Here is a 17551-nt window from a genome sequence, read left to right as displayed (position 1 = left end):
GCTCTATTAAAGCAGAAATAAAGTTCTACTTTTAAGAATACCTGATCAGCTACATTTTGCAGGAGGAAGGTGATGCCCCTTTTGCAAGAATCCCTCCTATCTGCCTGATCACCCCTTGTTTCCAAGGATATTCATGCAGGAGTTTTGCAAAAATGAAGTAAAGAAAGCTATCAGCCCCCTGCGAGAGAACTGTCACAAGTGAATAACAGAGTTTAGTTCCGCTTTATTAATTTACAATGCAGTTTTAGGGGGTGTTGTGTGCCAAAGCCACTTACCATAGTACTCAAATTTTTGTACTCAGACCTCAGATGTAAATATTTCCCTTAGAATACAAAATGTGTGATGCAACATCTAAATTGCGCATGGAAATTATAAATAAAAGCCAGTGTACTGTGCATAATCAGTTTTCAAAATTGGAATTAACATATAAAAGTAAAAGTAAAAAAGTGCAAGCTAAAATGCATACAATGTAAAAATGCATACCGTATTTTAGAATAATTGAGGAGTACTTGAAAAACACATCAGGAAAGGCAAAAAGGAGCTATTCCAAGTTCAGATAACTAGCTAATGTGATGCAGTGTAATATTGGACAACAAGGCATTAATTCACAAGGTGTAAGCAACAGGGATGTGGCCAAACAATATAATTTTACCAAATCTTATTAGAAATGTGTTTACTGTTTTGAATGTAGACTGTCAGCCTCCTAGTTTCCATTTCCTAAATTAGGTTACAGTAACATCTCCACATTTTTTTTGAAAAAAAAAAAAAAACAGATAAAAGCTCCTCTTGCAGCTTTTTAAGTGTACTATGCAGTAGAGTATCTCCCAAAAGAATGATTGATACTGTGTGCATGACATATTGCAAGGCAAGAAGAGCTAACATTTGAAGAAAAGCATGAACATGGAAACAAGTGAAGGCTGTAGAATGTTCAAATGTTTTGAAAATGTTAGGATCTAATCCCATTGGGATGATTTTCACTGAATTTATAAGAAAAGATTAGAAACTGCCTTGTCTGTTTAAAACCTTTCAAACTCATTTCCCATTGCCTATATCTCATTAAGAATAGCCTAGGGACCCTCAGGTTCTACTCTGCAGCAGGATTCATCTCTACATGAGGTTCCTAGAGTGGTGCTTTGTCATCTTGCATGGGATAGATCAGTACTCGTCGGCCTTCTCTTCTTGCATGTACCAACACATGGATGGAACAGTAAGTCATACCAGAGGTAGAACCTATTGTATGTGAAGAGCTAAATTACTGTTTAGGAGTTGCAAATTTGTTAGGCTGTATTCTGCATCCATATTAATGCTTGTCAAAATATTTCCAATCTAGCATACATACTTTCTCTGAAAAAAAAATAAAATCAATATTCAGGCAGAATGGTAATTGAAAATTGGTGTGTTGATTAATCATCATTTTAAATTTTAAACCACTTTTTTTGTGGTATAATTGATATTTCCGTTCAGATATATGGTAAGAGTGATCATAGTTAAAAACTGTTATTGAACAAATGGATAGTACGTTGAGTATATGTAGTGGATTGCCAGAATCAGTTCAAGCTGATGATGGTATTGAAAAATAACATTGTGGAGGCTTAGCATTACTTTGAAGACCAAAAGCCATGCGGTTTTGATTGTTCAGAACACAAATGTTTTTCAGCTACTGAACTAATTAAAACTTAGTACTTTTAAGAAAATAGATCCTCTTTAACAAGAACATAAGCTCTTTTAATTTATCAAGGAAAATAAAGTTTTTTTTTTTTTTTTCATATATAGACCTTTTCACTTATATAGCCCATTCTAGTAAATCTGTTTTGGGTTCATCAGTGGCTCGCCCTGTTTTGAAAGTTCTTATATTTACAAAGTCACATGCAGACACAAAGAAGGCACAACCAGGATCCCATGGGGTGGTGTAATAATAGGATCATTCAAACTCTATTTTATAAAGCAAAACTTTTGAACTTCAGTAAGAGCTGGGACATAGCTATGCAGTTGAGAGAATTTTATAGGGAGGATGGGTTTAAACCCATAGCTGTACCTCAGTACTTATGTTAGCTCAAAATAGTACAATTTTTTATTTCTGGAGTGTTTGCTATCCTTCTCTCCCTCAAGTTTTGCACCTAGCTACAGATGGGGGAGGGAGCGAACAGGCTCCCTTAATTTTTGTTTAAGTATGGTACATTGTAGGATACATACATATCTAGAGGGATATCAGGGACATTTTGAAATACTAGAAATAATTTCATATTTGGATTTTCTTTCCTGAGAACGTTTTTCTTGTACACACTTCTAACCTTAAAGACTGAAAGCACGATTAGTGATTCTGGTCATCTATGGTTGCATAACTAGATTACCATTTTTAATCACTTACCCTAACATTCTCACCATACCAATACCAAGATAAGATCCACTGAAGGAAATTCGATAATGAAATTTAAAAATCCACAAAAATGTCATATTACATGATTAGATTAAGTTAAAAACTCCCCAACAGCTACACAACCCAATAATGTGTATTTTAAAAGTATTCTGCCTTTGGGCTTTCAGTTGTCTTGAGGACACTACTGTTGTTGATAGCTCTGTCCCTCCCCAAGGTATTAAAGTGGATATGTCTATGAACACTTAGTATTTACCTACTATAAACATTATCAAAGTCGCCTTCATTCACCTATAAGTCTAAAGATTTTGAGAAGAAATTAGACTTCATGGCTTTAAAGAAAACATACAGCAGAAGTTTTTAAATTGTTAGAATCTACTAAAACCTGACTTTATATTCAGCTTGTATAATGTTTACCATGTTGGCATGGGTGCCTTTTTTGGGGCGCTGGGGGGAGGTGTCTCCCATGCTCCTGAAGGTATAATCTTAAGGGTGTCTCTTTCTTGCAGAATAATAAATGTTTTTTACATAGGATAAAGCAGCAATGGAGCTCTTTTAGGGCTATGGTATGTGGGCATTTGTGGTGTATTTCTGACATTTGTTATTAAGGCTTTCTTGAATGTGCATTGCAATGTTTGAATTTTACACTCAAATCAGCCTAATTCCAAAATAAATTTATATATATGTATAAATATCACTATTTTCAGGGTTGTTGGTAATGTCACATTAAAGCAGAAACACGCATTGTGGGTATTGTTTTGGTGCACTACAAATATGGAGTTAATTATGTGTATGAAGGGACTAAAAATGTGGTGGGTAAAATGACACAGCAGTACCTATTCTCAAATTAAATATCTGTTTTGGTGGAATAACTCATATGAGTAAAGATGTCTCTTCAGCAAATATCTTATCAGAAATTGAAATAAAAACACAGTTAGCAAAACAAAATTACAAGTTTTTTTTTTTTCTTAAATCCACACAATCTGTGATAATCATTGAACTCTGACCCTTGCAGACAATTATAATTTTTTAGTAAATACACTTTATGTACATTCTCTGGAAACATGTTTCAGCTTTACAGAGGATGAAATACATCTTGCGATATCCAACGCTTTAGTTGCTGTCCATTTACAATACCATGTGTACACGGATTGAACAGTCCACATATTGTCTTTATAAAGTTACAAATTTAACAAAAAAAAAAAAAAAGAAGAAAGACATTTTATTGTTTTAGATATTGACTGATAAATTATGTACCGGTTAACACAAGATGTGAAGGTGCATCCGTAATCTGTAGTGGTTAATCCAACTAAAACCATAAAGCAAATGAGACCCTTTCTGATCTGCAACGCACTGCGGAGCAGGTGCCGTTGGGTAAAGATTATAGCATTAAGCTGCCAGTGGACTCAATTTTCTAATTTTCTGTGTCCAGCAAAATAAACAAGCTGCTTAATGCTACTGTCTTTACAGCAGCAATCCTAGTTTGCAAAATATGAAATCTAAACAGCCATTGAAGCACTTTTATGTGTAGTCTCTGCTACACTTGTATCATGTGATTCATAATTATATGGATAAGAAGAATTAAAATTGTGCCTCAAGACCAAAATGTGAGTATCGTTTCAGTGATAAAAATGTGCAAAAAGCGAATCTGCTGGAGGTGTACAGATCCCATGATACAGAAAGTGAGAAAATTACTTTTAAAGCTTAGCCTAGGCAACAAGGACAATGGCATCCATTTCATTTCCCCTGAAAATATAAACAAGTCAAAAAAAAATTAAATATGTCATCAAAATGATAAAAACAGCATGAAAGAAAGTATCTATATAAGTTACATGGGTCCTTCAATAATAACCTTCTCCTATAAGAGTAAAATATACTCTTTCGGTGGACAATTGGGGCACCATATTGTTGCAATATAAATTTTCCCCCAAAACTGTGATATTTGTAAGGCAGTGGACAACAAAAAACAGGATTCCAGTCACTTTAGGATTAATGTTGTGAACACCATTTTATTCTAAAATGCTATCGGTAAAATATCAACATTTTATTGACTGTAGGTGTGTGTGGAATACGTTATCCACTGGTAAGGGACATGGGCTTACAAACCCAAATAGTTCTCATTAAAGTGAACGCAAAAATCTAAAGCATAGGTTTAAAGAGATGACCTAAAAGAATACAGGAAAAACAAAAAAATTTAAGAAATTGGTAAATCTTAGTGTATTGTCTTTGAAGTTTTACCGATAGCAATCAGAATTCAAAATGTACCTGGGCATCAAACAGTGTCATAAAAATAAAAACAATATGCTATACATCTGATTAACAGCAACTCCCAGAACAAAGCCTTACAGTGTATAAAAATAGCTACGTAAAAAAATTTACATAAAAGGCAAACAAAAATTTTCAGTGCAGACATTTACATAAAAAAAAGAAAAAGGAAAAAAAAAAGGAGAAAAAAAAAAGAACACAACATGGTAAGCTATCATCATGGCTGTTGGAACAGTTTTTCTGCTGATCCTTTGCAGTTTTTGTCATTATCCTGTGATAACTTGGTTCAAATGTTTAATACTTTGACCGTGAACATTTGCAGTTCCTTTATGTATTCCATTAACCACAATCCATATTCATGCTTAAAACTGCTCATCATGGTTTCCCTGCAAAAAAAAACAAAAAACAAAATAATAAAATTTACTACTGTGAACTGTGAGAAAATATTATGCAGATCAGCCCGATCTAAGAGTCTGCAAGATGTAATTAAACATAGAATAGGGGTCGCTGACTGGTGGTCCACAGTTCTGGTCAGTGGTCAGTGTTCTGGACCCCTCAGCGAGGTCAAGAGAAGGAGCGCACCGGCCAGAGCCACAGACCATGTCCCCCATATGGATTGCAGGCTCAGGGTGGTGGGTGGGTTCTAGCACCATGATGTCACTCTAGGGGAAGTTTCTTCTCCTTTGAGTGTCCTTGCGTATGCAAGGTCCGGAGCCTGTAAATTTAGTGGTCCGTAGGTCCGAAAAGGTTAGCGACCACTGACATAGACCTAATTTATGTGAGTAGACGTTCCAAAAAAGTCTATGAAACTGTAACAATTACACGGTTTCCCCAACCTTTCTACAAACAGAGACATTACACCTAAGTTGCAAGTCACAATTGCTTGCCACTGTCCAGGGCCACACATTATTTCCAGGACTTAATACTACCATACAGGTAAATTCCTATTTATACTTTGAACTTTCATATGTGCAATTTTGTTCCTTCTTGATGTAATGTGGACACCGGCAAACAAGATATCCATTACCTTTCCTAACTGTATAATATATAAGGGAGTATCAGAGTTCAGATAGAGACATTGCAAAACATATGGTGGCAAGGTTCATAAACACCATGCAGGCCCAAATGCAGCAAGCAGTGTGCCTGCATATAAGTACTGATTACCTTATCTGTACATAATGGGAAGAGGGTGGAGACAGCAGGAAACAAGGAAAATAGAAACTGTGTATACCCTTATGACCGTGATCTGTCTAAGCTATTTGCACAATCAGGAACATTCACAAACTGGTTCAGCCAACCATATTTAGGAGAATGGATTAACATGGCGGTATGATTTAGGACAAAAAAAAAAAAAACTTACCTTGAGTATTTAGCTTTTATAAAGTTCTTATGGTTCTGTTTTATGATTATTTTCTTCTAATTTTTTGTTTTCTTCTGTGTTACCAAGTTCTTTTCCTACATGTTTTGATGCTGAACTACAAAACAGGAAAAAAAAGAGGTTAATTATACTGCAGAATACAAATGTTGCAGCAAAATACATGATTTAGATATAATTTTTTTTTTTTTTGTTGGATGGAGTTCGTTATGGGTAGCTTTTGATCTGCTTTGCAATACATTACAGTTGTATCTACATTTTTGTTGATTTTATTGAGAAGCATTGCTCCTGGAAAACGGGTATCAATAGAACAGAAAAAAAAATATAGCAGAGAATAGAACATTTTGCAGCAGACAGTTTAATGAACCATCTTCCTTCACTAGAAGTTTGAGTTCTGGCAATATTGCTATCATGGTATGTGCCCTGTATGGCACTGCAGAGGGCACTGCCCCGACCCCCTTCATTTCCATGGAACCCCGTACAGAGTGAAGAAAAAGTGTACCCCAAGCTTTAGGTACATTATATGACAAAGAGATACACTCCAAAAGACTTTTCATAAAGTTGCAGACAAAAAAAAAAGATCATATGCAAGTAAACGTCTAGACAGGAAGAACACTGACTACTAGCTGATGAGGGGAAGTACAGTAAGTGCACAAGTAGAGAGGAGTGACACAGATCAAACAGTTAGGGGTCATATAAAAATGCATTTGCCAGAGATTTGTAATAAGGGATTCAGCACCTGCACATTTTTGTATGTGGAATACATTATGTATTTTATGAACAAATTCAAACAAAGCAGTACGCGGTGTTCCACCAACCCTGAGAAGGTGAGATATCAATATGGAGTTGCTTGGCAACATTTCCTTAGAACAGAATGATAACTACCGTATTTGTCAGGTGGAAATTAAACATGAAATTATGTACCTCTAAAAGTTTGTACATATCCTTAGCTAGAAATCTACCTAGTACAACAGATACAATGAAAACCTTCTATATTTCTGCAAACATTTTTCAAATAAACTCCAGTTAAAATGCTGTTCTTACACTAGCAAAGGAAAGAGATTCTTTAGTAAGATTTTATTATTGCAGTGAACTTTGTCCTTTTGAGGGGGAAACAGAATGTCATGGCATCTATAGGAAAAAACGACCACTTTCAGATTTTTTGTATTAGATGTATATCAAATTGGAGGTGAAAAAATGTCCCCAATTACAATGGTAACCCCAATAGGTCTTGAAATGGAAATTTCCACAATAAGGATTTATATAATTTAGAGAAGAGGGTCTGCATGACTGTAAGGAGCCCAACCACTGCAGTAGTTGGCAAAGGAAGCTTCCCTGTTTCACTTCGGAACATTTCCCTTTACAGAAAAACAAAAGTATTAATCTGTGCCTGATACATTTTATTAGAAATGTTTTTCATATAGTGTTGCCATGTATACTTAGGTTATCCATTAGCCAGCAGCACATGAACAAACACTTTAACTAAAGTAAGAGAGGTGATTAATTAACAGTAAAGATTTTTTTCCTTGACTAAGATATAATTAATTACAGATAGCTTGCATTAAATTTACAACTACAGAATGAGAAACAATTTATCACAATTCTTCCATAAGCAGTAAAAAATGTTCCCTGCGCTACTAATTCACACTGGCCTATAAGATGAAACATGGCCATAGCTTTAATATCCCCTCTTTTACCTGCAAATCTCAATGAATCTATACTTATTTTATATTAACCAGCAGTAAAACAAATACCAAGTAAAGGATCAAATATATATGCTGATTAACAGAATTCTGGGGAATCTGATGCCAAGTTTTGTGTATTAAAAAATAAGACCTGTTTACTTTTAGAAAGGTTTGAAGCATTATTGGGTCACCAAAGGTTTAGGTTGTGCATGGAGATAAATAATTACCTTATTCTTGACATACTGAGACCATTTATGACAATAATTCTCAGTATCAGTACATCAGCTACAACAAGGAGTAAAGTAATCAGTTTGTTGCTTCTCAATGCAAACCAAAAGATAAAATAATAAGTGAGGATGCAATGTAGAGGGCCATTTTGCCCTACTTTCTAGCCCAGCAAATAGTCTGCTACAGTATACAGCTGTCTAACTCATCTTTTTATCCTGCACATCACTGAATCACTTCTTAGTGGAGCTAAAAGAACAATAAGCCCAAGCAATGGTAAAAAAAACACAACATTGGATACATTGGGCCTGATTTAATAAAGCTGTCCAAAACTGGAGAAGAAACACTTTCATCAGTGAAGCTGGGTGATCCAGTAAACCAGGAATGGATTGCTTAAAAGTATTTAGCTAGCAAATGCTTTCAGTCCTGGACCATATCCATTCCAGGTTTGCTGGATCACCCAGCATAATTGATAAAAGTCTATTTCCTCCAGTCTTGGAGAGCTTTAATAAATCAGGCCCATTACATAGAGCAGCATCAGCTCAAATTCATATTGTTCTGATAGATTAACCATTAATGGTGAACAGTTATTGGTACATTTTAACTTTAACCTATACAGGTTATACAAGTATCCAACTCTTCTAACAGACAATAGAACAGACATAGATCCCAAGGCGTCTGCTCAATATTTGCATGCATTTATTCAAATACAAAATAAACATTCCACTTGTCTGACTGTCAAACAATATATACAGCTGTGTGAACATGAATGTACATCAACCAGGAGCACAACAAATGTGGAATAAATACTACATTTTACATATACAGATCACCATAAATAGCAACGCTGTGTAGGTAATACAGACAAGGGATAAATCAGAGATATACTTTAGCTGCAGGGAATGCCTTGTGCATGATACACTAAAACAACCAAGCAGATATACATTGGCATATGGACACATTATTCTTATACTTCCATACAGTGTAGCCACAGATGCAGATTCAACTATAAAGCTTTTGTTAGGTTAAGCCTTTCAGTTACACAACACAAGCAAAATAAATTCTGATTTGAATTTCTAGGACATTAAATAAAGTAAATTAGATTCCTTATAGAACTGTGATCATTACAAAAACATTATTTAAGCATTGTAAATAGATCATCAGATACTACAAAATCCCATAAGAAAATGCTCAGAATGGTGCATACACTGCCAGGGGTCAAAGACAGGTTAGAGATATGCATCTGACAATCTCAACAGAAGAAGATTCCCAAAGAAGATGGCAAAATGACCATACTATCACTAAAATCACTATTCCAGTGCTACAGAATCAGCCACTACATTACATATATAAGTATTATATTACAATATTAGACTAATGACTCATGAAAAACACAAAAGAACAGATGTTAGATGTACAATCAAAAAATCCTAAATCCATATGCTAACCACAAATCTTAAAAGCCATTGCACACATGAATCGCCAAATTGAGTCCCCATTAGTTTCCATCAGACTAAAGCCCTAGTAAAATAATAACTACTCAGAAGTTCTGAAACTTGAAACGAGTAAACTACAGATCCTAATATCTGCAAAGTAACTACTAACGAAGGTTTGCAGACTGCAGTTTTTTTAACATATTACTTTTGTTTCAGAACTAATATTTCCAAGGCAAAAAACACAAACTCCAATAATAACATAAAGACTTTTTACAAACAGATAGAATATAACTAGTAAATATTTATTTCTCATGCATGCATTTAAAAACGCTAATAAGACATTTACATACTAGAGAAATGATGGGGGAAAAAAAACACCAACTTACCTTGATTTCTTAACATAGATCCAGTAGGCTAAACCAGCAACCAGTGCAGCGAGTAAAAGACCAACAACAATTCCCACAATGAGCTTTGCATGATCATTATTGTCACCTAGGAATATGGTTTTCAGAAAACAAAGTCTTAATCAATACAATCAATATTGCATTCTGTTGCCGCTATTATCAGGATAAAAAAAAAATACAGACACACAAATCCAGAAAATTAAACAGTGAATCCATTTAAAAACATGAGACACGGTGGTGAATTTCAGACAAGCTTTCAATCATCATGTCACATTTGCACAAACTGTCACATTGTCACTAACTGTATTTCATCATACATATCACTATCTATTTAATATACATAGAATTATACATTATGAAAATAATAGAACATTACATTTAATAGGTAGGGAAACAAGAAGTTAGGAATTAAAGTGCAGCAGAAAGATAGTCCTCTATATGGAACTTTTGCAGTGCAAAAGTATGAGGTTATTAAAGAAAGGTAAACAAGCAGGAAACTGCAGAGGCTGTGGAGAGGAGAAGACCTTACTCTACTACTCTACTTACCACTTTTATCAATATGATCATCTGTTTCTGGAAAGCTGACTGAAATGAAAAATTGAGAGGTGGAATTAAAAAAAAAAAATATTCCTGATAACCTAAGAGTCACCTTCAGCACCATAATGTTCTTTAATCTGTAACAGTAAAATGACTTATCCCTTAGTGCAAGTCAAATGAGAAAATGTTTCACTTTTTCATTGATCTAATATGTAACTGACTCAGTAAAGATTCTTTACAGAATCCTCCTCTATTTAGAATGACAAGGTTAATACAGACAAAGGAGAAATGAATAGTATAAATTCCCAGTTCGCAGCTAACACCAAAGAGATGTTTTAAATCAGATCTTCATACCTGTAATAATTATGCATTTTCAGAGGCCTAATGGCTCTTTCTGCAGCAATTTAACTCTGATGAAGCTGCCATACTAAATTTCGTCTTGAAACAGGGACATCCTTCCATACATACGCACCATGCTACACAACATATATCAGACTATGGTAAAATGGAAAACCAGGCTTTTAAAGGGAATCCCAGCTCATACTATATTGTTTCAAACAGCACAAGGTGAATAGGATATAGATATATATATGTTATAAAAACCTGTTGTTGTTTGCATTGCATTAGAAGTAATGTGTTATTGTTTAATTGTTTTTATAGATATGTAAAATATCGGTTAATGCTTATAAAGCTTGGAAAATATTTCTGGGCATGATGAAAAACAAATTTTCTTTACACTTGAGGGTTATAATTCTTGCTTTGTAGTGCTACACAATGGCTGAGCTTCACTTTTCTGCTGTCAATTTGAGTTTAGGAGTTGATAAAGTCAATCAAAGCAATGAACTTCCTGTGATTCAACAACTATCACCTCACCACACACCAGTGTGTCTCAGTGGCCAACTATGGTAGGTACAAAGTGTGAGCTCCTCAAGAGACAGTGATGGAACTAGGGACCATGTTAAGAATAAATAAATCTCCTCTTTCTACAAAAATGGCACATAAAATAGGACTTTACGGTAAAATAAATACTGCAATAACGAAGCAAATTAAAGAGGTGCTCGTTGAGTAAACACTATACTATCACTATGTAATGTAAAACTTGTATAACGATTAACCTTAAATGTGAGCGTAAAGGAGACACAAGATGAATTACATTACCAGAAACTAATTCGGTGTTGTAATCTAAAGTCTTGGGACAGACACTAATTAAATTGTGTCAGCTCTGTGCCATATGAACTGCTTCACTGCTGGGATCAGATTTGTGGGGCAATAAAAGTCATTTACAGCCTCTAAGCTCATTGAGTACTGGTCTATAAGATATCCCTGAACAGCAACAAACCTAAAAGCAGGGACATTAGCCATATACCCTATGACTTTTCCTAGTAATGCTACTTGCAAACCTGCAAGACAAACAAAACGTGAGCCATTAAAATGTGGTTCACTTAAGGTTAATACCGGCATGAAAATCAATCTTGTAGAAACTAGGATCTTTATTATTGATAGGTTCAAGGGGGTACTGGGTGAATCTATAGGTAAAGTAGAAATACCCTTTAAGTACAACTATGGTAACATTTAAATGGATAAACAAAACATCTGGTACATGAATGAATACATTTACTGGCAGAAAGACATATGTCATCAAACAAGGACAAGAATTACACCATAAAACCTGTTCAGTACTTACTAGCAGAGACATTTAATGAATGAGACTCTCGTCCCAATTTGTTTTCAGCACTGCAAATGATAGTAACGTTCTCTTCTGGGGAAATGATAATTTTGGCAGAATATTTTCCATTGCTTAACATAGTTTCTTCAGTCTGTAATAGGAGAAATACAGTAATGGCAAAGTCAATTTCTCCTTTCTCGGCAAATGGTTCACAATACATTAGGCACAGTGACAAATGGAGCCTCATAAAAGCTATTGCATGAGTGAATCCTGGCCATTTCATCAGTGCAGTAGCTATAACTTGTGTTACATTCACACAACAGTGTACATTTCCCAATAAACATAAGTGATGGTAAGCCAATTACAATAATTTAGGGCCAGTGCAGTATTTATAAAGGGAGTCAACTTGAATGGTGGGTCACTCATGACTTTAACCTTTGTTTTACATTACTTTTTTTTTTTTAACGGAGCAGAAAATTCAACTGACATGCAATTAGCTGAAAATACTACATTCATAACAAGAGTTTACTTCCTTTGCAATGGGTAGTAAAATACTGAGACATTTTTTATTGTCGGCAAAGACTGTCAAGCACTTCATTTACAAATGGGTATACACTACATAGATTTACAACAAATTATAAATGAATTACAGTTTAGGTTCCATAATGTTTATTAATAACAAAGATTCTATAAATCAATAATTATCAAACAGGAGGAAATAAATTCAGACTGAAATGTGATGGAGAATGTTCACCCTAATTTGCCATGATCAATAAAACATTACTATTTAATCTATTAATGGTGTATCACCTAAAGACCTATAGGCAGCAAATATACAACTTATTTACAATGCAGGGATCAGCGCCATGCTTATTTAGGAGTACTGCCTGTTGTCTTCATACCAGAAAACTTTTATATTTGTTCAGGCATGTGCACAAAAAAAAAAAAAAAGGCTGCCAATAAACAGAAGCAGCATTCACTACATTACGGTCAACCTATGTTAAAAAAGCCTTTCAAAAGAAATGTAAATGCAAATATATAACATATACAACAAGTAAATAGCATGCATGACTTACTTTATTTAAGTATAAATCGTTGCCCAATCTGACGCACTGCACTTCAGGCTTTGGAAAGCCATCTACCTCATAAAGGATCGTTTTTGACCTTCCATCAGCATTTGTCTTTTTTGAGAGCTTAATCCGTGGTTTTCCTGAAAGAGAAAATGACAAATTATGCATTGACGGAGAAAAAACGTTTTACATAGGTATAGTATATAGTATAGTTTTATATAGGTGACCATATTGTGGCTTGAACCCTAAACAAGACACTAGATTTAACTAATGGAGTTTACCAACCTTCCACAGTGAGTCTCAATGTCTTTTTCCTTCTCAGACCATCAACTTCCATAAGACTGGTCTCACATTCATAAACACCTGAATCTCTGTATTGTAGATTTGTGAAAGACGGCTGTGCAAGGATTTTTTGGTTCTGTCAAAAAAACCAGAAAAAGCTAGTTCTAGTTTACAATGTTTATTATGTTGGGCTCCACAAATAATAGAAGATAAAGGGGAAATATGAATAAACTAAAAGACAAATCACCCTTTCTTGCCTTTCAGCTACAGACAAGGTCCTTTGACTATTTTGTCAGGAAAATGTAAAACTTTGTGGTAGAGGATAAAGTGGCGGGAGAAGTCCATTTGCAGTTTTTTTTGCTCTTTAATATTTGGATACATTATTGAAGTTATGTAAGGGATTACATTTTCCATGACATCTATATATTTCACTCTGTGCACCACCACATCAACTAAACTTTATACAGGAGAACAGTGCCAAATTTTACAACACAGTCTTGCCATGTAAAGTATTTCTAACACAAAGACTTCTCTGCTTGTATGTGTGTGGCAGTGGACTCCTGCACTAAATTGGAGATGATCTTCTACATGACCTGCATCACTTTTTCTCAAAATGCATCAGCAGGAGTAAAAGTAAAACTCGCCACCAGTACAATGTGAAGTAGGAGAATAAAATGCCTTCTTACTGACAAAATTATCCATTTAAATCATACCATTTTCTTCATTAGATTTATCACAGTTTTGAAGTCAAACCGCTGAAGAGTAGGCAGAAAAGAGCTCATAAGATTTAAGCTAGGTTCTGTTTTGCTGAAAAAGGTTTACACAATGACAGCTAGCACAGATACAGCTCAAAGTAGTGCTCCGAAAGTGTTGGGGGTGTATTACTGATGGGATATGATCCTATGGTAATTGGTTCTTACTAAAGGCAAAGATTTATATACAGAACCACCCTACAGATGAACCTGCTCATTCTATGTCAATTATTTTTAGTTGCAAATAATGCAAGAACCATCACAGTTACATGCAAGGCTTAAGTAGAGGTGGCAGGAACATTTTAATAACACTGGCTAACAAAAAAATATATTTATTATTCTGACTACACTTTGGTTTCAAAACATTTTGGGTAGTAGGATGGCAAAACCTTGTTATTTATTTTATGGCTAATGCACAGGGACTGCACAAAAGCTTACTTTCATCCACGTGACTGAAACATTTTTACTAGCAGACGGAATGCATGAAACTGAAAGACTGTCTCCAACTTGTTTGGTGATGTCTCCGCTCGGTGTCAGCGACAAATCCAAATCTGAAAAAAACACCCAAATGCATTAGGCCAATTAGCGATATATTGGGGAAAACAGTTTTTATTTTTAAAATCGCACATAGTAAAATCAATAGGAGGCAAAGCAAGGCAGCAACATGTTACAAAGTCTACCTCACACAACCTCCATACAAGAATCAGAGACTTTAAACATTGGTTCTGTGATAATACTGTTAGAGCAGAGATCTTTCATGTCACCTTGGTATATAGAAAGGTCTATCAGAAAAGCACATTGTCATTCTGGGGTCTGTTTTGTGTTGGCTGACATATTTCTAAATGCAATGTATGTGGAAACAGTCATGGGAGTTGAAATACCCTGCCCTACATCTGCAATTTTTGTAATTGATGTTCTAGCCATAAAAGGCTAGGTATACAAAAGGGCTGTCTGGTCTAATGCTCATAGTTCCAGGTCACTGCCTTTCTTTGTGTCAATCACAAAAGACAGACTATTATTATTATTATTATTAAACAGGATTTATATAGCGCCAACATATTACGCAGCGCTGTACATTAAATAGGGACTACATTTTATACTCTATACATCCTATTTTCTAAGCCTTCTTATCCCTTACTTATATATTCCCTTGATTGACCAGCGTGTATAAAGTCAGTCTCATTCAAGTTATTTACCTTGGTTAATCAAGGCAATTGATATTTTCTTAAATTTTAATTACTGTGCCTCTGGTAATCCACAACTGATACTGGGTGCATGTCATGTTGAGCTCCCCACTAAGCATAGGTAAAGTCCTAGTATTGAGAAGTGTTCAGTGTCCCTAAACAGACAGACATTTTGTAAGAATTAAACAAAATATCGCCCCTGGGGAGATCAGAAATAAAAATACAACTTTACAAAATAAATTGTCCCCAATGATTTTGTTTAATATATGCGATGTATGTATTTCCCCAACTGTTACAATTATTAGAATGGTACACTTCGGCACACAAAGACATATTTCAGATTAGACACTACAAGATGTCTAGGAGATAGGAAACAATTTATTTTATCTAGGCTGATCCAGAGCAATATACAGCCTAAGGAGGAACCCCAAAACATCCCCAAGTAATTGTTAAATGAAACTCATTTTCTTAAGCTTTAAATAATCTTTCATGAACATGCACAAACCTGATGTGTATGAGACCCTTAAATGTGCCTTGAGTATTAATATTATTATTATTAATAAACAGGATTTATATAGCACCAACATATTACGCAGCGCTGTACATTAAATAGGGGATCATAAAACAAGCCAAAATACAGCACAATAGTAAACATGACAAATACATAAAACACATTTCTGTATATATTTAGCATTTTTAAATTTTTTTTTCTTGCTTTGTAATACTGGTTTAACATAAGCTTTAAAGAAAGCTCATCAGTTGAAACCTTATAAACTTTACCACTTGTAATAAAAACATTTCATCCACTAACTTCTATTAAATATAACAGACACTTAATAAAAACACTAAAGCTGCAAGGAAATCCTACCTAATCTATGATTAAATTGGGAAACCAGTAAGGATATCAGACACCTTACCTGCTAACATGCTAACACTGTCTTAAAAAGTAGAGAAGCATTCCCATCATTACACACCAACTATACCATTATAATTTTTAAGAACTCCAGTGCTTTAAGCTTTGTATTTGTGTTCACAGGTCTGTACACCTGCCACAGAACTTATGAGAAGTCCAACTTTCATGACATTTTAAAGTAAATCTAACTATTATAAAGAATAGAATATGTAAAATGGTACCATTTAGCTAGATTCACATTGCTTATATAGAATGCCATGGTGAATGATTTTTACATCAATGAATAGTTAGTAAAGGCCTATTGACTGTTTATTTATCAGAATATATGTCACCTTAGGAAATTATTATTTAGCGAAGTGAGGTTAATCTCAACTGACTTCAACCATCTAATTACGTAAGCATCACAATATACCAAAACTAATTATATTGCATATAACATATGGGGATTTTAAACACATAAAATGTTTATAGATTATTAGAAGAGAAATAAAAATATATGCAAATACAAGTAAAGTTAAAAATGGATTTTTTTTACGATTGTTTAGGTCATTCCATCCTCATGGGAACATATATAAAGATAAAAAAAAAATCTAATTATCTGTCCCTGTACATATGAAACTGGCATTTACTTTTGTTTATTCATTTTAAAAAATGCAATCTAAATGAACCCATGGGTTTTACTATCATTTAGAAGCCAAACAAGTATGCAAATGGCAAAATCAATGTAGGGTCTACTTACAATGTACTGTAACCATTGTTGAAGCAATCATAATTTTATTTAACAAGGAACACTTGTAATCTCCAGTTGCATTTCTTTTAATGTCAGTAATATGGTAGGCACTTGAACTATGTATTCCCTCTTCCTGACCCTGAAAAACAAACAAAAAAAAAAATGAAGTAAATACCATAAAGATGTAAATTATTACAGATAAATAAATTACTTTAAAGTGGACTTAAACTTCAAATGTGAAATTGTGTTATCTTATAGAGAAATATCTAGAAATGGTAAGTGTGGCTTAGCAAGACCTTGACAGATATACATTTTGCCTTGAATTCCTGAAAATCAATTCTGTGCCTTCGATATTATAGTTCTATTCCTGCAGTGGTACAATCATCTAAAGCACTGGTACCTGTGACTAGTCTTTTTAAAATGTCATTACAGTGCTGATTACTGTTCTGGTGAAGTTAAGAGGAACTAAAAAATGAATACGTGTAGCCTGAACCACACACAGAGCTCAGACAGCTGACACATGACCTACCCCCTCACTCTTCACTGAACTAGCCATTATCTCTTTGGAAATGCTTTATTCCTAAAATGAGGCCCTTATCCCTGGAATGAAGACAATCGCCCAGAGCCATTTTTCTTTCCTTTGTTCTTACCAT

General features: G+C 34.5%; 1 protein-coding gene across 1 annotated transcript in view; it reads right to left on the bottom strand.

Annotated features, from left to right (window-relative positions):
- Positions 1–208: 208 nt before the first annotated feature.
- Positions 209–17551, bottom strand: part of ALCAM (activated leukocyte cell adhesion molecule) — a gene marked incomplete in the record, with an annotated part of 53792 nt that continues 36449 nt past the window's right edge. Inside the window, 9 exon segments of the mRNA XM_072415133.1 lie at positions 209–5025; positions 6000–6114; positions 9747–9852; positions 10311–10349; positions 11986–12118; positions 13044–13177; positions 13323–13455; positions 14510–14622; positions 16908–17037. Of these exon segments, the coding sequence (XP_072271234.1) occupies positions 6027–6114; positions 9747–9852; positions 10311–10349; positions 11986–12118; positions 13044–13177; positions 13323–13455; positions 14510–14622; positions 16908–17037 (876 nt within the window).

This window comes from Pyxicephalus adspersus, chromosome 1, assembly GCF_032062135.1.
Source record: "Pyxicephalus adspersus chromosome 1, UCB_Pads_2.0, whole genome shotgun sequence".
Lineage (NCBI taxonomy): Eukaryota > Metazoa > Chordata > Amphibia > Anura > Pyxicephalidae > Pyxicephalus > Pyxicephalus adspersus.
Note: the sequence above shows the minus strand (reverse complement) of the source record. Positions and strands in the feature narration are given on the sequence as shown.